The sequence below is a fragment of the Pseudopipra pipra genome, chromosome 3 (assembly GCF_036250125.1).
Source record: "Pseudopipra pipra isolate bDixPip1 chromosome 3, bDixPip1.hap1, whole genome shotgun sequence".
Classification (NCBI taxonomy): Eukaryota; Metazoa; Chordata; class Aves; order Passeriformes; family Pipridae; genus Pseudopipra; species Pseudopipra pipra.
In genome coordinates this window covers 109,515,528-109,539,126 of record NC_087551.1, presented here as the reverse complement: position 1 = coordinate 109,539,126, position 23,599 = coordinate 109,515,528, and the positions used below count along the sequence as shown (strand labels likewise).

Sequence of the window (23,599 nt, the reverse complement as noted above, 5' to 3'; positions counted from 1 at the left end):
GCATTCCATGCTCTTCTGCCCACTACAATTTTTACAACGTAAGTACTGGAGTTTCTATCAGAAACCCGATTGCTTTATAAAGCATGCACAAAAGACTGGCATATACATATGGGAGCATTAGGTCAAAAAACAGTGGTTTGAGACAGGTCATTCAGCAGTGGGAAGGATATGGGTGGGAATCACATAGCTCGAGAAAGGGCTATTGGTGGGCTGATCCTTGATAAATGGGCTGGTTATAACAGACATGCATGTACTGACTGCACAACCATTCCTTGGCATTCATCTGTCCATACTTGTATCCTATCTGAGTACTTCAGCTAGGCTCATAAAGCAAGAGCTATTCATCTATTTTAGGTACTTCAGGATGGAATGAATCATGCCCTAAAAGTATCTATTCTTCACCACTGACTTTTAAGTGACTCAGTAAGCAGGTTCCGACTCAGACAACTATAGTGTGTATGGCTAGAGGTATGTTAGAGAGCTGAGGCTCAGCTCTGTTGCCCAGTGGCCTATCTTCATGTAGACAGCCATATGTATATGCCTCAACACAGAAATGTTAATTTGTGGGATGAATCCCACACCTACAATTATGAGAAATGAGTATCGTTCTCTGTGACAATCTTTGCATAATCATCCCTTACATGCTTTCCTTCCTAATTTCTCACCTGTTTTGCTTTAGTGTTGTGAAAGCCAGAAAAACTAAGCTCTTGCTGGGAGCAAGGATGAAGTGGCATTCTGGAAAGATTTGGTTCTCTTCTCCTCCCTCCAGTGAACCACAGGAGTCTCACTCTAAACCAGAAAAGGGAAGAATGGGTGATTAACAAATGCTCTGCCAACTCTATTCCCCCAAACATGTTGAACTGCTATGTTAGAATTGCCTTTCTGTTACAGAGCAGGGGGAATTCCAAGAGCCGCAAGCATCAGCAGAACTGTTGACAACATTTCTGCAACAGTGATGGATAATTCAGGTTGCAAAGATGTGATGGAGGACCTCTGGTGCCTTCCCTGAGACCCAGGGGGATTTCAGAGAATCCAAGGTCCCACATTACAGGGCTCACTGCAGTCAGTCATACACATGTGGTATTTGGAGAGCTGATGTCTAGCAGCATATCCCTGAGTGTGGAAGTGAGCTCACAGAATTTGTGAACTTCTATAAGAAGATGCAAAACTTCTGTGTTGCTCTAGCAGTGTCTCCTCCATCATATGTGTCCCCACAGTAGATGATATTTACAGATGACAGATCAAACCAGCCTGTTACCCTTGGCCCAGGCAGTCCCTCCATAAGGGTAAGATCAAGGCTCTGCAAGTATGAAAAAAATAGTCTTATAAAGAAGTGGTTTTCCTGCCTGAAGTCTCCTTAGTTTGGATATAGCCTCCATAGAAAAGACAAGGGGCTGGTCTTCACATAATAATTTGCATACATGTTTTTTTAACTAACCACACTTCTTAACAGTTTCTTAAATATGTTTACGTAAAAAACACAATATTCCATTTAGAGCTTTCCCACTTTACGTGACATACGTACAGAAATGTGTAGCTAGTGGGTAAAATCCTATTCTGAGAGAAGTAACAGCACACAGAGACATCCCTGTCAGAAGAGCACTGATTTACATATTGTGATCAGTGGATCTGCTCTGACAGATTACAGATTTTGTGTCTTTATTAACTGCGCATCACTTTCACGTTCAGTTCCAGTTAGCTGATGACAGATAACTATTTTTTGAAATCAGATCTCAAGGCAAAGAAATGTCCACGTGGAAAAATAAAGACATTTAATATGTATTTATTACGTAAATAAATACTCAAGTGTCTTGAAAGTGTTGAAGTAAATGACACATCAACTTAAATTGGTGAAATCATGCTGAGTAGCTTTAAATAGAAATGCTTTTGAAGTAAAAATACCACAAAGCATTAGACATTTCATAAAGTTGAGTTCAATTAGTATTAGAAAAATTATTACTCTTACTTTTTTACATATTTAGCTGGATCTGTCTTCCTCTGAAGTCACCGGGAATATTAACATCAATTTAATCAACTTGAAGCAAGATTTAGCCTGGCAGAGTTATTTTACCATGAGTAAAGGAGAAAATTAAGTCTGAAACTCAGCTTCTCCAGCAAGGCTCTGAACTCAGATCCACAGAGATATTTAGATACCAATCTCCCATTGGACAACAAATAGACAGGTAAATATATTTAAGAACCTCAAACTCATTATCTCTGATCCATATTGAACACAAAAAGTATTCACCGTTTCCCTGAATAATAAGCAGAGCAATGTGGGAAAACAGCAATATAAAATCAGTATTATACAAAAGGGGCAGCTCACCCTTCACAATGGTGAAGGCTGGATTAATTTTCCAGCACTCATTATGAACCATGGGAACTCATGGCTACCAACTCACAGCTGTGTGTAGCTCATTGTTCAGTTTTGGACTTTACTTCTAACAACCATCTCCTCCAAAGCACCTGGCTGGAATCACATTGCAGGGCAGAGCCAGCCAAGGTGCTGCCTGCTGCAACACCTTATTTAAACCACAGGTGACATTCTGATCTGAGTTGTGCCAAAGTTTATCAGAGACACAGAGATGCTAATAGGTCAGAATCTAGGTCACTGTCAGTGTAAAGACTGTGGTCACACAAGAGAGTGTCTCAGATTTCTAACAGGTTACTCTTTGTGTTGCTTTCTGGGGTCTTGGTGGAAGTCTGTGGTATTGCCAGGAGAGTTTCAATTACCAGCCTATATTTTGAGTGTGTGCTATAGAGATCTATGCATGCCAGGGTAATGCAGAAATATTATGTATATTTTTTCCCCTGAAGAATACAATAACTGAATGAGGGGAACTTGTTTTTTCCTCTCTATTTTTATCCTGCTTTTAAAGATGAGGCTGTGCCAAAAAAAAAGTGAATTGTCTCTTATATTCACCTTGTGCCTGCTTTGATCTCCAGTATAATTTGTTTAATTTCTACAGTCATGGATAACTTATGGTTTTTCACCATTTGTATATTTTACAAGTTTTCCATTATTTACAGTTTTTTAAAGATACAATCTGAAAGATAATCTTATCTCAAGTGAGTTTTGTCATATATAGTGTTTATGGGGGTACCAGATGATTCTGTTCTCTCAGAAGTTCTTTGCCCACATTATTGCCTCCCACAGAAAAACACCCACAGAATGAACCATGGGAGGGAATTTTCCTTGAGATCCTCAAATGTTATCCCAAATGCATTCCGAGGTTCCAGCTCAATTGCTACAAAATAGAGCTCACATTGTGTCCAAACCCTGCAGATTTCAAGGAACACTGAGCATTAGAAATTTTTTAAAAGGCCACAACAAACTAATGCTCACTACCATGCCAGTGGAACTTTGTGGATGTTGCCATTTTTATATCTAAAAATCCTAGAGAATTAACTATAAATAAACATAAGTACATCAAATGAAGTCCTATTTCCTAATGCCTTCAGAGAGAGATAAAAAGCTCACTGTGGCTCTGCTACAAATATTTTGCAAGATTTTGGTGTTTGTGAGATGACCTGAATTCCAGAACTGAGGATGATTCTGTTACTGGTAAATCTCATAGATTCAGCCTCTGATAATGTCAGAGACACTGCTGAAGAGCAGATGCTTTAAGAGATGATGAAATGAAAAAAAAAACAACCGCAAATAAAGTTGGATCTTCCACATGAATAGTCAGTCCATGCTCTCAAGATGTCTGCACAGCTTCAGAACACACATCATCCCTAGCGAAACATCTGAGCATTTCAGTCACACTGATGCAGAAGGAGTTTCTGCATCCAAACCACACTCTAGGTTGCTAGAATCCAGCTGCAACACAGTTTTGTTAGGATATTTAAAGCACAATGGTGCAGAATATAGATGAGATGCTGTGCTAAAGAATAGCTTTATCAGTTTCAGCAAAATACATGCAGAAGACAGCAAAGCAGAGAAGCATCATTATTTTAAAGCAAACCAAAAATATCTTATACAGACTCTGCCAATTTGTGGAGCTGCTGGGATTGTATTTTAATGTAATCTATTAATTATAACTACTATGAGTAAGAAGTTACTGCTAATAAAGGACAAAATAATCCTGCTACCACTTGGAGGAAGTACAGAGTAGTCAGAGCTCCCAGTAAAATAGGTATGGCAGTGGGGCATCTGTGCCAGCAATGGGTAAGGTAAAATCACTAAAAAACATGGTTTCACCAGAAGCACAAAGACCAAAAATTTAGAAGTCTTGCATAAAAAGGGATCTTCTAACCTTCTAACCTACATATTTAGCTTTTTAACTTTTACCTATTCCAGTCATCCTTGCTGGTTTGTCCTTGACAAATATAAAAAGGGCTTTATTTTGAATGTAATCTTCATGAAATAATCCACAAAAAGCAAGTAGCTGTGAATAAGCACGTGAGATGATTACTTTACATACACTTGGGAATTCTTTAGTGGTACTAAGCGTCCTCAGTAAATATACCTGGAAAAAGGATATTAAAAATATTCTTACAGTAGAGGTCCAACTGCCTTCAATGAGACTTTTGTTTCCCCCAAGTGGTACTATAAAAATATATATTGTATAAATCAGCCAAAGATGCAGAATGTATATAGTTACGTCTTACATGTTCAACTATAGTTTTTACGTTGATAATTTGTAAACCTCTCCCGAGGTTAAATTTATTAACTTTTTAATGTAAAAAGCAAGATACACAAATTACATGAAAGCTGAAAGGAGACACACTGGCAAAACAAGAATTACAAAAAGGTGCTGAGGATGAGATTCAGTCACCTTCATATAAGCTTTTAATGCCATCTTAGTCTAGGGACTATGCAGGGATCATCTCTTTGTTGCCAACTGCCATTCCAGAATGGCACTACTACTCTATAAGTCCTATGCCACATCTGCCAGCCCAGTGTGGCTGCCTCAGTTATATCAGGGCACTGAAAATAGCAATGGTTGTTTATATTTAAGTAGTTAATCCCACCCTGACCATTTATGCTCAGCGATCCGCAAGCTTTGTCCAAGGTACCCCCAGAGAAGGATGCACTGAGGAGGGAAGGGTGGAGACACCAAAGGCAGTCCCTCTGAGCCAGCTCTGAGCCTGAAACAGCACAGCTGACCCAAACTGGCATATCCTCACAGGGCCCTGCTGTGTTACAGGAGTTTATCAGTTGGTTCCTCTGGGTCTTTGTCAACTCAAGGATCTTGCACCATGTTATGGTACATATTGTAGACACTGTGGAGTTAAAAGAAAAAGGAAAATTTTGGCTTCCCCTTCACATTTTGTCTATGTGATGAGGGAACAGCCCTCAGATACAGGTGGCTGGGAAGACCAAGGAAGAAATCAATATATATTTGTAGCTAGGAAATCTGTCCCAGTAAAACAGACTCTAATCACTAATCAGCTGTCTTTGCTTCTAGACTACTTTGCTTTTTTTTTTCTTTTTTTAAATCTCACCTTCCTTCATTCTCTTGTAACTGATAATAGAACAGAGCATGATTTCCCTTCACTCCTTTCCTTTTGTAGCCACTTAGGATCTTGTATCTTTGAAAGGTGCTGCCCATCAGAGATTGCAATCTGCCTCGTACAGTTCTCAGTTATGTTTAAATCTTCTTTTATCCTTCAAAGGCTGGCTGAAAAAAGTGTCAGGTCATTATTTCAGGCTGTAGCTCAATACTTAGGCTTAACAGCATATGATCTCTCTCTTCACTTAAGACCTTCATTCACTGAAGGTCGAGGTATTAGGGTGTTATTTTTAAATATATTCTCAGCAGTGAAGAGTTAAAAATAGTCTGCTACGAAAATGCACAGTAATTGGTTAAACCTTGTTAGCCATCACATGAAGATGTAACTCCTCCCAGGAAAAGACATAGCCAAAGCAGCTTTGACATGGATTTATACTTAGAAGAGCAGCTGCAGGCCTACAGGGAAGGAGTTCACAATATAGGCACTTGGATTATGAGCAGAAAAAACCAGCTTCTTTCTGGAACGGAAGGGAAGGAGACATGTGAAAAAATTTTCCTCATCGTGAACTACAACTGAATTCTGTGGATTCTGTACTTTGGAACAACTACCATTAGAGAGGAATCTTGAAAAGATGGAGCTGGGAAAGGCAAAGCTGCTGAGAACTGGCCTCAATGCTTTATATCAGGCCATCCATCCCATGCATGGAATCGCTTGGACAGATGGGAAACAAGTGATACTGACCGCTTTATACTACCAAAATGGAGAGCTGAAATTTGGAGACTCAAGTGTTCTTGGCCAATTTGAACATGTTCATGGGCTTTACTGGGGCCCATGTTGCTCTACAGACACCCCAGCTCTGCTCGCTGTTCAGCACAAAAAGCACGTAAGCATTTGGCAGCTGCGCTACAGCACTGCAGACAGGAAAAAACCCTTGATTTCTCAGACTTGTGAAGTTGGTGAGCCATTCCCACTGCTCTCTCAGGGCTGCGTCTGGCATCCAAAGAAGGAGGTCTTGGCTGTGCTTACAAAACGGGATGCTTCAGTCTTGCATGCTGTTCGTACTGACAACGCACGGGTTAAGGCAGATATCAAGAGCAGTGGGCTCATCCACTGTGCTTGCTGGACGAAGGATGGTAATCGCTTAGTAGTTGCTATAGGCAGTGCCTTGCACTCCTACATATGGGATAATGCTCAGAAAACTCTAAATATCTGCTCCTTTTGCCCAGTCTTTGATGTGGGAGGTTATATCTGTGCTATAGAAGCTACACTGGATTTCCAAATTGCTGTAGCTACTGAGCTTCCTTTAGATAATATCTGTGGTTTCAATGCAGGCATTGCATTTGATGTGCCATCTGGTACAGAAGCCGGTTCTTTAATCTCACACTCTGCTCTGGTGCTCGGTGATGAGGAATACTCACTGGACACGAGAAGAAAGTCCATAGATTCAGATAGATCAGGTGTTGATTCAGTTGCTTCTTCTTCGTCAGGTCCAGTGGATTTAACCCATATCCTTGCAAACCACCGTCGGTCTGATCCCAGTCCTCTCGTTACTCTGAAACGCAAAGACTCTGCAGCAACAAATGGTCAAGATTCTTCTCACTTGATCTTGGTGACTTTTGAGAGGAAAGTAACCACCACCAGAAAAGTCACCATCCCAGGTATTCTGGTTCCTGATATAATGGCTTTTGACCTCAGAGCTCAGATTGTGGCAGTAGCCTCTAATACTTCTAACATTGTTCTGGTGTATTCAGTAACCTCTTCCTGCATGCCTCATATTCAACAAATCCAACTGGAAAAAAATGAAAGACCAAAAGGCTTATGCTTTTTAACAGATAAACTCTTACTGATTCTGATTGGTAAGCAGAAGTTCCCTGATCCTAATCTCATTCCATCTACAAGTTCAGACAGGTATGTAATACGTCTCATGATCAAAGAATTGATGCTGGAAGAAAATTCTTCAGCGTTGCCGGAGACTAAGCAGAATATGTTTTATAACTTTGAATCCTCTGTTAATATACCTGGAAAAAGAAAGTTCTTTGAAAGTCTTGCTACAGAAGACCAACCTCAAAGCAGGGAACTGTTAATACCAAGAAGCACAGTTATTCAATCACCAAGTGGTAGGAGAAGACTCATCGAAGAAGTGAAGAGCTCTAGTTATGAGCAGAGCTCTTCATCAAGTGTGAGTGACCTGGATGAAAAAAGGCTCCCAGGTGACTCCTCGGTGGCCTTGGAAACTTTGGATGCTGAACCTACGAATCGCTCAGTGTCTCTTCGTGGTTTTGGATCACCTACCAGGATTTCCAGCAGACCAACATCCCCTAAAGTGCAGTTCAATGAGATCCGAGAAACACCAAGTTCTCCTAAAAACAACAATTTGCCAAGTGAAAGAGGAGTGAGTCACATATCTAGAAATTTAGAGAGACTTTGTGGCAGCTTCAATGAGTTACAAGTGAGTCTCTCTGAAATAACGGACTTCGCCAGAAACGGGAGGAGGATATCTTTGGCCTATCCGTGCTCACAGGAACCACCCATCGTTCATATCACTTACCAGGTAACAATTTACCAGCTTAAAAATATTACTATAGGACACTAAACTTTTAAACAATCTTGCATTTCTTTAGGTTTAAATCAAGAGGATGCACTTCAGTTCTTATCAACGCATGAGAAATGCAACCTAGGTTTGGCATCAAGCTTAATCTAAAGTGGAATTATAATTTGTCATTGAAACAATAACTCAGGATGTTGTGGGTCGCTTATAGGATACTTCACATGGGAGTTTTGTCTGTTTGTTCTTCATCTATGCACAACTGTCTTGAACACTGGCTGATTTTGTGTGTGTCTGTCAAAGAGAGAGAACAGAGCCAGAGTTGTTAATGTACAGAAGGTTTATGTTAGTTTAGTGCAGAGCTGAGCCAATGAGTAGGGTGGTAGTAGCCCACCAAAAACATAATAAATTCAAAGCCAAGTTCAAGTCCAAAGTCTGAAGACAGCCAGACTCACAGGATGACTGAAACAAAGCATTGAATTGCAATTTATGGAAAATTCAAATGGGCATGACATGAATTTGGCTTATTCCTACTTTGATTTCTCACCACTAATCTTCACCGAGCTGGATGTATTCAATTTGTAAAACATATTACCACTTAAAATTTTCTGGAAAAAAAACCACAACCAACCAAACAAAAAACCCAATTCATCAATATGTAATTATAATTTTATTAAATAAATAGAAGAATAGCAAACCATCATGCTCCTATCTATCCTTGTTTTGGCAAATTTCCTACTGGCTTCAATAAGAATTTCAGCTAAGGAATGTAGGTTGGGTAATTAATTCTGGCTATTCTTAGTATTATCTGCAGTGACACTAACATTATACTGATCAAATTTTTGAACATGTTGATGATAGTGGTATTGCTGCTAAAACTGAGGTCCCTTTCAGGATGTAGATGCCACTTATAAATGCATTCTTATCTACTGCAACATAAGCAGCATTGTGTCAAAACAATACATTACACTGTGATGATGCTGAAGTATGTACTTCTCAAACAAATTTCACTTCCTTTTACTTTAAAGAATTCCATACAGACATCTAAGTATCCCTCCTTAAACACTCATTAAGAGAATGGTGACTCAATTCAATCATGTTCCTTAGTTTTTAACAATCATTTACTTGGCATTTAAGCAGATTCTAGTATGTTGTCTCCTCTGGATAAAAGCAAAGCCTTCGATCTGAATTAGTCAATAACTTAACTTGAATACATTATACAAATTCTGGTGAAAAAGCAACATATCTATTTTAAATAATTTAGGATTTTAATGGCCAAGAAGCAAGTCCTTCTCTTCTTCAGCATGTTCAAATTAATTCTGATTTCTTAACATAAATCAACTTATTTATTTAGCAAGCAGCCTTATCTCTAGGATTCAATTGGATTAACCTTTCCAAAGAGAAGTTTTATTTGTGATACATAGCATTAATCTAAGATCTGAAGTCACTGTGCACGTTTGCTTGCACAAGCAGTAAGAATTAATTAACCTGTTTTTTCCTTTGGAAGCAAAGAAAAAAATATTAAGTGCTTCTAAAATACTGCTAGACAAACTACACTTAGAAAGGAAGACTTATTTATCTGAACAGGTTAGTTTCACATTGAGCCAGCAGCAAGAACTGCTAGCACCACATTATAATGACTCAGAAAATGTGCCACTTAAATGCCTTTCCACACACAGCTTTCCTGGGGAAGTCTCAACTAATGCCTTGTATAGTTCAGCCCCTGTTCTGAAATCTAACAGGATCACAGCATGATGCCAAAAAATAATGAAAAATAGACTTGGCAAAAAGGTCTCCAGACAGACGGGGAAATATTTGCTTCATAGGCAGATAATAATTTTCAGAGAAAATAGTTGTTTTGATTAGTTTAGGTTCAGACATCTGAACCTTGTTCCTCCTTCAGGAGTTGATTAGCACTTTGTGAGCTCAGAGACCAGCTGAGCTGTGGATTCAAGCCAGACTCTGTGTTCACAGTGCAAAAAGTCAGGAAATGGCTTTATTGCCTTATGATATAAATATCAGCCAGTGGAAAACATTTAAAGCTTTAGGAACACCGCAGTCCAGTCAATAATATGGCCATTATCTTTCAGCTCTTTGTGCCAAGTGCATGTCTTCTTAAGTGTCTGTAATAACCCCCAGCACAGCAGAGGCTCAATCCTGATTGAGAAACCTATTGTTCTATAAAATATAATGATCACTACTGCGTAACTCTATTTATGCATTTAAAACATAAAAGGAAAGTTTAAAACACAATAGATAAAAATGTAGCAATAATTAATGAGCAATTATGAACACTGTTGTGCAGAAGCATTATCGACATATTTATGTGTGTTTTCAGTTCTGCTTGGACCACTATAAACCAAAACATTTTTACTTAATTATTCATAATGTCTGCTCACTAAATAGTCTTCAAAACCTTTGTTTATCCTGTTAGTGCAATCCTGGCTATGACTCCTCTGAAGTCACGTCCATGCAGTGCTACCAGAATTTATATTCCTTGTAGCCCATAGCCATAGTAGAAAATCACGATCACTCACACTTTGGAAATGTCACTGCACTATCACTTGTGTAATAGCATTCAGCCACCGGAGGTAACTTGATCATTCAACCCTGAAAAGCAAATATTATTGCTCTTTCATCACATACAGACTTGTGATTCAGGGTAGTGTGGGAGGCCAGACAGACAAATGCAATAAGAGGATATTATTTAAAAATTTAAAAAAAAAAAAAAAAAAGAAAAAAAAGAGGATCTGTCACAGATTTGTTTCTGTTTCATTTTGCAAAAAGATACTTTTATCATCCTTTTCTTCCGGAAAAGAAACAACTGCAGAATATTTAAACTGGTCTCATTCAAAAGCTAATTACAGTGGAAATAAAGCCAATCTGGATTTGAAATTAAAGGCATTTAGACAAACCTCTCCAGGAGGAATAAGATTCATCTTAATATCTTAAAACTCAACATTTTGCTCACAAGCAGTACTATGTCAAAAGTGTATATCACTGAGAGCATATATTGCATAATTAAACAGGAAATAAATATTTTTCAGCAATCAATCACAATGACTTTCTTTTCTTAGCACTCACAATAATTGCACACAAGTCAATTTTTACTTTTATAGTACCTTCATACAATTTACTATGGGAAATTTTATTGCCAAGGTCAGCTATAAAATGAACAATTTGTTTTTACACAGAGCTGAAAGATGAATAGAGAGGATCCAAACCTATGGCAGTAAAATTCTTTTGATAGAAATACATGATGTAAAGAAGGGGGCTGTAAGAGGGGCCATAGTAAAATGAGCAAGGACCAGGCTGCAATGATAAGTTGTAATAAGACCATGAACCTTTCTTAAAATCCAAAGGGCAGTTTTGACTCTCGAGCAATAGAAAGTAAGTCATGAAAATGATGGAAGAGGAAGGTGATATGACTGCTCCCTGGAGTAAGAAACTAGTCAGCTATCCTGAAATTTAGAAGGAAAAGATTTAGGATGACTGTAAAAGAAGGACCTGCAAGTCAAGAGAATGTGTGATTAATGCATGGATAACATTTTGAGCAAAGGTTGAGGAATTTGTTATGAACAAATTCTGTCAACAATGTTTTGAAACTGATCAATAGCAGACAAGCAGAGGAGACACAATACCTTTCATTAGAGGAGATGATTTGTTTGTTGGATACACAGACACAAAAGAAAAGGAATATATAACATCAAAAATGAAGCCAAGTTTTCATACTCTGCAAAGAAAGTAAAGATCTGAGCTAAAAAAAACCCCAAACCACTCAAAATATAAAGATCATGGAAGCACAAGCACAAAAGCTATATCTTAGATGACAGGTACACCTGAAACAGTAGTTGCAGAACTATTAACAGAAATCCCAGCATCATATCACCTGCAGTGCTGATGTGCTATAAACGCAAACTGCACTGGGATTTAAGCACCTCTGAGCACCTGAGATCTCTTCCAGCGTAAACATTTTACAGGCTTATGCTTCTCTGCCAGGTTAATTGAGGTTGCAACTGGAATGTCCCACATAAGGGCAAGGAAAGATATTAAGATCTCCACCACAATAAAACCAGGATGCACCAAAAAATCAAGCAGGAATCAGAGCAACAGTAGAAATCATGACAAAAAAAGGGAGCAGTGCAGGGTGCCCAACCTAATGAACACTACCTGTGGCAATGCTGCACAAGGCTCAGTGAGACACACAATGTCAAAAATCATTGTTCTCATTCCTCTTCAGTGTTCTTCCTTAGCTATTTAAGTCCCTTTTCATTGTCTTCTGGGCCAGAACCCCCACATGTAGCTAATTTACTAGTTTTTTTTCTCATCCCGCACATTGAATGTGGGGGCAAGGTAAAAGCAAGCTGACTAATGGGTGCTAAGGTATCAAACCTGAAATAACCATTGGAGCACAACATAGAGAGATGAAATCAAGGCTTTAAGAGAATGAAAACAGTTCTAGGTAACTACAGCACTACTCATCATACAATGCAGGGAATGTGACAGACTAACCTGATACCTTTCCCTTACATAAGAACTGATTTTTAACACCAAGGAGATGAAGAATATTTAAAATACCTGCAATTCAGTACAGTACTTGAAACTGTGCTACAGGGGAAATTATTTTTTCAACAGCAGAGAATGGGAATTAATAGAAGGAATATAAGATGATTAGGGAATTAGCTGGAAGGAAGATAGCAAATGATTATAGTAATATAGAAGAAAATGGGAAAAATTTACTAGTGGATTTTCTCATGATTGATCTTCAGGCTTATCATAAAGTTTCATTAATGGTCTACTGAGTTATGCTAATAAAATCTGCATATGACATTAAATCAGTAGTATTTTCAGTAGAGGATAAGGATATCACACCCGTAAATTGATGACCTTAGCATCTAGAATAAAAAGAAAAGGATTGAATTGAACTAAATGAACTAATACAAAGTGCATAGTGATATATTCCAGGATTAACAGATGAAATTTCTGCCTTAAACTGGGGATTCATTAGCTAGAAACAAGCAAGGATGACAAAAGCTTGTACATGTTAAGTGACTACAAGATGACTATGAATCAAAAATATACTTTTATGAAAGGAACGAAGGCAGTGTGTGGGTACATCAGTGAGGCACATCACTCAGCAGGTAATGCAGCACTGGGCACACAGCTGGGACTCCTCATCTGAAAAAACAACTTACATTCCTAGACATCCATGGGCAAGAAAGACACATTCAGACTTGAACTGATCATTAACCCAGTGTTAGTAAACCCAATACAGAGTGGTAGCACATTCTTATTTACCTCACTGTTTCATCGGTTGTTGAATTTAAGTTCACTAAGATGATCTCAGCACCCAGGCAAGCGTAGGCAGTGCATTAGGAAATACAAGACGAATGGTGAAAAGGTCAAGAGGCAGAAGCAGCTTCAGCTGACAGCTCAGTGGGGTGCAAAAAAGGGATAGAAAACGTGTTCATTCATCGTGCAGACATACAGTGTATGTAACATCTAATGCAGGGATCCTTTTTGCCTTACTAAATGATTTCCTTCTTGTGCATATTTGCATTCCAAAACGTGAGTTTTGAAAGACAGTTTGGCACTGCTGTTCTGGGCTGGCTGCTGCCCAGAACACCCTTTACAGGCTATAAAATCTGATCAGGGGCAGGCTGACATGGGTGAAGGAAAACAATTATTGAATTAATGGTTTCTTTTTGTTGGATTTTTGATGAGGGAAAGCTGGACTTGACATACTATAGGAAGTTGACTAAAGAAACTTAATACCCACTCACGCATGCAGCAATATATTTGTTTCTTCTGTGATTAATACATTCTTAGTCTACCAATAAACTTTGGTTTAGGACAAAGCAACTAATATAAGAGATTTTAATCTGGGAACTTCAAGTCCTCTGGCTTCTATTGGAGATAAATATCAACACAGCAAAGCCAGACACGGCTTTTTGGAAGAGGTGGATTAAATTTAATTTGGCTAGAAAATTGTCTTTGGGTTAAGGCATGAAAATGGGAAGTACTGAGGTGAGATTTTATTTGTACTTCTAACTCTGTCACAAGTTGCTTCCATGACCTTGAGTAAATCTCTTAAGCTTCCTGTGTAATGGTATGATCCTTTATAAAAATGGAATACTAAGAGTTACCTGCCTTACAAGAGTGCACGGGTTTAAATCAGGTAATCTGTGATAGGACGTGTGTGAACACATTCCTCAAAGAGAAGGCACATTATCATCACTTAAACTAAGCATTAAACAAAAAAGGCTAAATAATTAGAAGACTAAAACAGAGGAAGATTCTTGACCTGACAGAATTTGTCAAAAAATAAAAATAAATGTAAAGATGAATAAGTTTATCATTATAAACAGAAGTATATGACAGAGAGAATAGCTCATATGAGCACTCATCAGATGAAAGACAAACAACTCTGAGACAATCTTTGAGGTCTGTACTTGAAATACTGTTTAGGATAAAAATCAAATGTCATGCAGCTTTGTATATAAAAAAATGTCTTCCAATGGCTATTCCAACAATAATGTGCAAGGCTAAGTAGGAAACAAACTAGAACAAAGTCATCCTTAGTATACATTTCCATTCAATTGATTTAAAGTCAACAGCAGCAGAGCTGGATTGTTTTTTGATTATTCTCAAGTTGAAGCATATCTAAATGAAAAAATGAACCACCCAGGTCAAGATAATGTGTCTGTCTCATTTACAGTCCACCTTTTCTGTAATTCATTAACTGAAGTATCAGTTTGAATAAACTCTGCTATTTCAACCTGAAATCAGGAAAATTAAGTTGTTAGATGTGCTAATCCACAACGTGCAGCAATGAAAAGCTTTGCACAAACACCTGTAGAGCCAAAGAGCATCCTTGCAATGTCTATGCTAAGCACATGCTCATTGCTGAACATTCAGCCCATTGAGGTTTAGGTGTATTAAGGTTCAATAGAATATAGAATAGAATAGATAATTTGAAGAGACCTAAAAATGACAAAAAAATTCTCTTATATGGTTACAGCTACAGTAAAAATTGCTATAGGTTTCTGACTAAGAAAATTATAATTCTTTGATGCATTTCTTAGGTATTTCCTTTATTAATTATGCAGCAGCAAATTTCTGGCTCTTTTGAATGGGGAAAGAGATGAGAAGACCTTTGAAAGTTGGAAAGCTCATGTTTTTAATGGAAAGATATTTTTTATGGTTCTTATATATAAAATAAATTATAACAAATAAATAAATAACAATCAGCCATAGACTATCTGCATGACCAATTTATAACAGAGTTGGGGAAAATACTTTTGGAACAGCCAGTAGACATTCTGATTTACAGAATCCAATGTGGCTGCATGACAGCATTGATACTATGTACAGAAAAGTGAAAGTGATTGATTTAGAAAGGTTGTTACACAGCAAAAAAGCTCATGTTCACTGAGAGAGCAACTGTCAAAAGACAGCACAATTAGAAAGGAAGACAAGCATTAAAAGAGACATTTATTTAGTCAAAGGTTAGATTACTGTGCACAGAAATAGAAGATGCAGTTGTGAATTCATTCAACTGTAAGTTTCACATTAGCAACAAAGATTCAAGGGTATGAAGTAGGCACAGACAGGGTAGGACTAGAACAGGAGACAGGATAGATGACATCCTTTCAATCCATTCTAAAACATTACCTTGGATCTCTTCGGAATGTACAAAACATAAAGGTCTAGGAAATAGGGTAAATAGACTGTTTACTCACATAACAAATATGTAAAATATGGGGTATTGCAAACATAAAGATGCCAAAGCAAAAAAAATAAAAGCAAAGCAAAACATAACACATGGAACTACACAGGTGAAAAGCAAGGAAAGGACAAAATTAAATTCACAGGACAAAGTAAAACAATATTATTTAGAAGAAAATGTCCCATTCACATATTTCATAATGACATTAAGTCACTGGAAAATTTTCAAAGTTAAAATGACTTTCAAATGAAAGCAGATAGGAAAATGTAAATGCAAATTTATATCCATTCTATAACCATAGTAGCTCGACTGTTTCGTGGTCCTTGCACCAGTGATGGAACAGAAAGGTGTCAATTCTCAGGGCCACGTTAATTTCATGAAGTACGAATGAACCACCTTTGTATTCAAGTGTGTTCTTTCAGTGAATGTCAAGGCAAATTCCAAGGCTGTAAATCCATATATTCCCTCACTCTCCCAAGCTACCTTGCTATGACAGCTTCTCAGAGACATTGTCACTATGTCCAGTCTCCCTGCAATTTTCCCTGTGTCAAAATAACCCTGAGGTTACTTTAGCTGACCAGTGGATATCAAAACCACCCACGCATACAGCTGAAACTGAGCACAGTACTCATTTGCCCTGGCAGCATCTTGGACAACATTATTCCAGGCATGATACATTCCCTGCCACTGAACTGGCTCTTCAGGCAGAGAGGCCCAACAGACACATGCCCCAGTACATTACACATGCAGGGCTGATGCAGCTTTGAGCTGCAGCTCACAAAACAGAAAGCAAAGAGGCATTTTCATAATCCTCACATGGGACTGAGATTGTGTTTAGAATGGCACTGCATGATGATGTCATGTATAAACTGCAGGAAAGACAGACAAAGAAAAAGCAAAATTACTAAAGAACTGAAAGGCGTAAGAGCAGAGGAATGTTAAAAGAACTCAGGCTCAATGTCTAAGCCATTAACAAGATATTTTCTTTATATACATGCATTTGAAGAAAAGCTTTTCAAATGGATCAATTACTGAAGAAACAAAAGATGTTCTCCTCTGTGATGGCAAGATCCATTTGAGTTTAGTCCAGCAGCTGTTTGATCTGCCTGTCATTGAAATGAAACATGGTAAGTTCTTTTTATTTCTGGTGTCTGGTTTCACCTGTGACTTTTAGTATAAAAGAGGCATTTGTGGTAGAATAATTACCCCAGACTGCAGTAAAATGAGACAAATAACTTTTTTTGACAAGTGTGTGTTTTCCCCTGTCTGAAATACAGCAGAGTATCTCTTGAAATCATTTAAATGCTGGGTAACTGCAGAATGACCTATTAGCAGAGTAGTATGTTAGATGCCTCTAGAGAGCAAGGCTGACAAAATAATCAGCATATTGTGTTACCTGGAAGTACAAGTGCTGCCTTGAGACCTTTTGGCATTTTGTTTCACCCATCTTTACAAGCTTGTGCCAGACCTGACAATAGAGTGTAGACTGGTGAAAAATTAATTCTCAGAATATTATACATATATTTATGTATCAACCAGCATTTGGAACTATTTTCATGTAAATAAACAATGCAGCTCAATGTTCTTATTTGCCAGTCTCCCATTTTTGCCACCCACCACTGATTAACTTGTAAGGACAGAAGCTGAGAGGGAAATCATGGCCCCACACTGGTCTCTGAATTGCCTTGTCCTTGGTTCTTATGTGTCACCTTCTCAGCAACACACACACTGCCATTTTTTAGCCATTTCTCTATACTGCTTCTGGTGGTTTTTCTCATCACAGTCTATTATGATCCTCTTCTGAGGCTGTTCCAGAAGATAAGGATATGCAGGTTTCATATTTTTGTCAGTAGTCTCCCTCGACTGTGCAGTGCAGTGGAAGCATATGTGAAAAAGCCCTACCTGCTGTTGAGGCCTGAGCTGTTTCCCAGCAGCTTTCTACAGTGACACAATGCAGCACTGCAGGGCCAGGAGACCATTTTTGGCCTGTATTTCCAGCTCTTGATTTTGGAAAGAAATGCCCATAATAAACAACAGGACTGAGAAAACTTATTTGCAGCTCTATAGAACAGTTGAATATTTCATTAGCAGAACACCACTCCTCAATTTCATGCATTAGAGTTCAGAAATATCAAAAAGATAATGTCTCAGAATCATCCTAATGTGTTCCTCTTTCTGCTCGATTTTTTGAAATTGAGTCTGTTTGCTTACATCAAAAAGAAAAACTGAAACAAGAATCTTTTTAAAACTCAGCAAAATCCTGCAATGATATCAGGTTTGGAGTAGAAGTAGTTATGCAGCTCTTTATGTAGTTCTGGCTAGTACATGTTTATGTTCCTAAAAGTTTCCTTTGACATCAGACATCAATATTAAATGTGAAGTTTAAAAATATCACTTCCATTCTTTGGTGCTGTATAATTAAAGAGGATGTAATGAAGAGCATGCTTGTATTATAATGTAAGTCTGGCCTTTTTTACTATGAATAAACACTTAAACTTCAATAGATTAGGCGAAAAAAATTCACAACTGCAGGCCAAATTCATACCCACAGCAAGGCTGTTAAGATCATCATAGCAGTGAACACGGGCTCATTGCACTTTAAGCCCAGGACTGTAATACCATTACCTGTGCTAAATATAGTCTGTCATGGAATGCCCTGGTACCAGCACACAGAAGTGTCTCTTTTTGGCACATCATCATCGTAATAATTGGCCATAGCAAAAGGGTGCTACACTTTGCACAAGGCTTTTCCACTTCTGTGGGCTATGCTTTAAAGCAAGTTACCAATGACACAGAGAATTTCAAACCTTTACAAGGGATGAAAATAAGAAGTCTGAAGAGTTTGACATAAGAGTATTCTTCATCAATTTGACGAACAATGTAACATCCATTTGGACAATAGAACTTCCACTTTCAGGCCCACTGCTCACAGAACCTGAAGTCTGTCCAGAATTAGAAAGAAAGTATTAAGAGCAGAAGATTAAAGATTCATGGTTTGGAATGACAATCTTCTTATGATGTAACAGGTGACATGACAACATGCAATAGTGTCTCAGCCTGGAAAAGTGTTTCGTTAATAGTTTAAGGAGGGGAGATTTTCCTTGTCCAGGCACATGCTTTGTTATGACTGACAAAAATTAAACATGGCTCTTCTGGATTTTCTATACTTCTTTTCTTTCACATTCCATTTTAAACACAGTTTTATATCCCAAAATCTTAAATCCCAACACAGAACACATAAGGGCTTTCTTTCCTTCATATCCCACCTAATGGCCCTGCTCAGTAATGACAGGATCATATGCTCTAAGGAAAGCATGTCATACAAGGGCTCCCACAATGATTTTCAGTTACCACAGATTTTCTTTTCTTTTTCATAAAATGTCAAACTGAAAAATAAAGACAAATAGAGAATTCACTATTTTCTACAAGAGCTGCAATATCCAGTTCAAAAGAAAGCAGATGAATCACTAGAAAAAAAAAAAAAGATGGTACATATAGCTTCATTTTCAAGCTGACTTGCAAAGGAAAGTAAAAAACAAAGGTGGGGAGGTTTATTTTTTCTTCTGTGCAATAAAGAAAGTGAACCTGAATGGTATTGAGGTCTTTGATTTTAATCTTGTCTCTTTTCAGAGAAAAAAAAAGGATTAAAAATGTCATTCAGATTTTGTTCATCCTCATTATGAGAAGATTCAAAAAATAATTAAAGGACAAGAAATTTTATTGTATCAGCTTTTAAAATCATATTCAATGTGTAACTTCCATTTACTGTATGAATTTGAAAACATACTGAACAATTTTGGTTTGACAGTAAAGGAGATGGAAACCCCTACTCCCTTCAAGACCAAATACAGCACAATCATTTTCTTTGCCAACTTTTCCAGTTTTTAAGATCTCTCTGTCATTTGGGTAGAGCAGATGAGTGAAAAGGCTAAGCAGAAGTAGATGTCACTAGAACAAAAGTCAGCATGGAAAGGCTGGCTGAGTTTTCAGAAGATGGAGATACTTATAGATTATCAGAACTGGCAAAGATGCTCCTTGTCTTCGAACTTAAATAAGGGACAAAATGCCTCAAACCTTGCAAGACCTTTCATTTAGCCCCTCACTCCTTTTACACAAAGATGTATTGAGCATGGATTGTCAGATCTTAATGTCATTAGCGTAATAAGGCTTTAGTGCACAAAAAGGAACCCTGCTCTGCTTGCGTGCTGGCTGACTTTTAAAAACGTGCTTCTACATTTACGTAACCAGAGCAGTGCACTCATTTTCTTTTTTTTTTTGCTTAATTTTTGTAGGCTCTTCTTGGATTGTGCTCACTGCAGACAAGGACGGCTTTGTGCCATTAATATTCAGAGCCACACAAGAGATAATCATAAGGGATGGAACTGACAGTTCAGAAGTCTGTGGAGGTCACTCCTACAAAAAAAACATCCCAATGCGACCACCAAGCAGAGTGACATAATTTCTGAATAAAGAACCCTAATGACCTTCTTTCCTCCTGCAATACAGAGATATTCTGCAGTCTCAGACACTGAGTGACTAGAAAGCTGTCTTCAGTACTTTTGATGTATTTTAACTGTAAAATCCGTGGCATGGTTACACTATAGCTACATCCTGGGGTTGGCTGTACGCTCATGATTTCTTCTGAAGGATCAGACCTAGAGGGAAGTTCACCACAGCTGTTGTTATTAATGGCTGCCACTGAAGCAGAGACTAGTGTCTACTTTGAGTGTGGTCAAGATGTTCTTGCAGAAACAATATTATGCTAAAAATCATGCGATAACAACAAATCTAGGTGATGCAGGTGTACAGTCCACACAAAAGCTGAAGAAACTACAGCTAAAGAGCCTTTATATTCATTAAGGAAAATGAGGAAGGAAAAAAAAAATAAAACTGCTTTAGGCTCTCTTCTCTGTTCCAGTTGGATCCCATGGAAACCTGCAACATTTTCAGATATGCTTATTTTTTATATGAAAATGTTCAATTATTAAAAAGGCTGCATCACTGTCTCCTGTCAGTGTCTTACACAGCATGTAAACTTATACATGCACACAGAAGAGAAAGAAAAAATCTTGCAAGATAAATTAAGGATCAAAGACATTGGATGTAAATTTCATTTGGCTAAATGCAAGTGTCTACACTGAACCTTTCATCTACCCTCCTGTAGGATCAGTCAAAAACAGAAAAGCACTTCTACAGCAGACTACTCATGTCCTAACAGAGATTTATAAAACTGATTGTGGTGAACCGTCCCTATTAAATAAATAAGTGCCTGTTCCTTTCCACTAACTGCAAAAGCTAGCAGGGGGACTGGTTTGAACACAAATATTTACACTTAGCCAGATGAATCTCACCCTCAGAGACAAGAGGCAATACAGATACAGCTGAGAGTCAGCCAGGCAGACTCTTAAAAATTAAAGTATCGTGGTCATGGTAATAGAAATAGGCAAAAGGGAAGAACTGAATGAACTCCCCAACCTTTCTTCCTCTAAACACAAAGAGATGGATTAAGTGTAGCGAGTAGCCACGTGTGTGAGGGCATTTTGGACTGCTGAAACTGTAGAAAGGTGTGCCTGCTTCATCCTGTACAGCCAGGGAAACAGAAAAGGGATGACACTTATTCAAGCTACCTTTAGGAATTGTTTTTCATATTACACATTTTGGGTCTTATTAATACTCCTGGGGAGTCTTTTTTCCCTGTCTGGGAACCATGGCAAGCCCATTCACAGGGCACAGATATGCTCTGAAGGACCTTAATGTATCTGGAGATTTGGCATTAGTACCTGTCCAGTGATGCAGCCAGAAATCTCACAAGGAACAATTTCAATTCTTGAAATAAGTAAAGAGTTTCAATTAATTTAATTAAATGTTCTCCTCACGCAAGTATCCTCCCAGAGACAAAGGAATCATCATTCTAAATCACCTACGACCACAGGCATGCCAGGTAGCCAGGTATATTTGTACTGCCTTGTTCACAAAGATCTCTTTAAGCAGCCTCGAGGAACACTGCTGATTGTAAAAAAATACTCCAAACAACAAATAAATCTGACTTTTTAACTATTAAACACATCTGTTACTTTACAGTTATTGGGTTAATTGGATTTCCTGCTACTTTGCATTAAAATTTTGTTCAAAAGGGTATTTGTATTATTACTGCTTTAAAATTTAGTTTTAAGTCATGCTTTCCTTCACTGAAATCAGCATGAAGCACTGAAATCAAATAAGTAACACAGAGGTTCGCAGACTTAGTATGGAGAGAAGACATTATCAGATTTCTAAATGACATAGCAATTTCCAAGCAGCAGATGTTTCTAATCCTGCAAATACATTTGAATAACATCCTTGTGTCTCATAACAGAATGTGGTATTTACAATACTTATGCTATGGCCAAGCAAAATGAAACTTAATTATAACTTACTAGAATGATGGGATGATATATTTTAGAGGACTACTTAGGCTTATCTAAAGGAAGAACAACAATGAAATTTTTCTCACAGCTATTATCTTCTATGAGTGATAGTCCCACATTTGGTCCACTTGGATTGAGGTTAATGAAACACAGAAAATATATTACAGGGGAACTCTGGGAAGGTGATAATCTGATCAGTGAGTATCCAGGTGTTAAAGATACCTCAGAACTTACAACTAGACATTTCACTGTCAGTCTGTCACATTACCATTTTAATTTCTCATGCATTTACTCTTCCATAAAATGATCCGAATGTGGAGAAGATCAGGAATGAGAGGAGATTCTTCGAACAGCTGTCCAAGTTTGGTTTGGTTCTGTTTGGTGGAGCTAAAAACGGGCAAATAAACCTTCAGATGACAATACAATGAGCTTCAGAGAATAACTGGCTGCAAAATTAAAAAACTTAGTTCTGTTCTGCTTAATGAATTTCTGGATTTGTAATATTTTGGTGACATTTTTTTTCCTGCTGTATGTTGCAAGAGTTATTGAACCTAAGGAGGAATCAATCTGCCTGAAGGTTCTATCATCACCCAGCACAATCAGGTAACAACTGAGAACACTTTATTAGTTCATTTTATTAGATACAATTTTATAGGGAGGCTTATGAAAAAATACTATTTATCCCTTAAAATTGTAAATGTTAAAGAATAGAACTGCCCCCACATTTATGAACATGCTATTATGTACATATATTTTAAAACAGGTGTTTAAAGTATATAGATGCACTTAAAATTGGACAATTGAACAAAATATTTGTTTTCAGGTAATGACTCAGGAGAGCAGTGCAGTGCAGAACTATTGTATCCAGTGTATATCACAGGGCTGTAAAGTTATAATTGAAAGCAATACAAGCACTGGAAGAAATGTTGAAAAGATTCCTGCAAAGCAGAGGATAAATTTTCAGCTTTGGTTTGGATGCAGAACAGATGGAGAATCAGCAGAGAAGAGAGATAGAAGAGGACTGTTCTATTAAGTACAAGCTGTACAGAAGATTTTTGCACAAACAGTGATAAAGGCATGTGGAGACAGGGAAGGAATTTGTACCAAACGAGTTGAGCAGAGAGTAGGCTGTGAAAAGGAGAAAAGCATAGACTGAGAAGCATTCACCATCCCCCAGAAGTGCTATTTCATAGGGCCAAAATCAATCAATTTAGGAAAAGGGGAGTTGTTCAGATCACCTAAATGTCATGAAGGCACTAACCCCCTTTTTTAACTCCTTATTTCACCAGGAGAAAGGACAGGCTCTTCTGGAAGAATAACAAGGCTACTGGGGCTAAGCTCCTGTCCAGAGTCACCTGACAGGGAAGTCTGTCTTCTGTAATTAAAGCAGAGGAAAGTTAGGAAGGCTGGGAGCTTAAATTAGAAGTGGAAGCAGAATGACTACAGTCATTATGCCAC

At 37.9% G+C, this 23,599-nt stretch overlaps 1 protein-coding gene across 1 annotated transcript; it reads left to right on the top strand.

The window, feature by feature from the left end:
- Positions 1-6,091: 6,091 nt before the first annotated feature.
- LOC135412165 (WD repeat and coiled-coil-containing protein-like) lies at positions 6,092-22,042 on the top strand. The gene is made up of 3 exons (XM_064650650.1): positions 6,092-8,011; positions 16,741-16,861; positions 20,027-22,042. The coding sequence occupies exons 1-3, from the start codon at positions 6,092-6,094 to the stop codon at positions 20,191-20,193; spliced, it is 2,208 nt and encodes a 735-aa protein (XP_064506720.1). The 3' UTR covers positions 20,194-22,042.
- Positions 22,043-23,599: the final 1,557 nt, after the last annotated feature.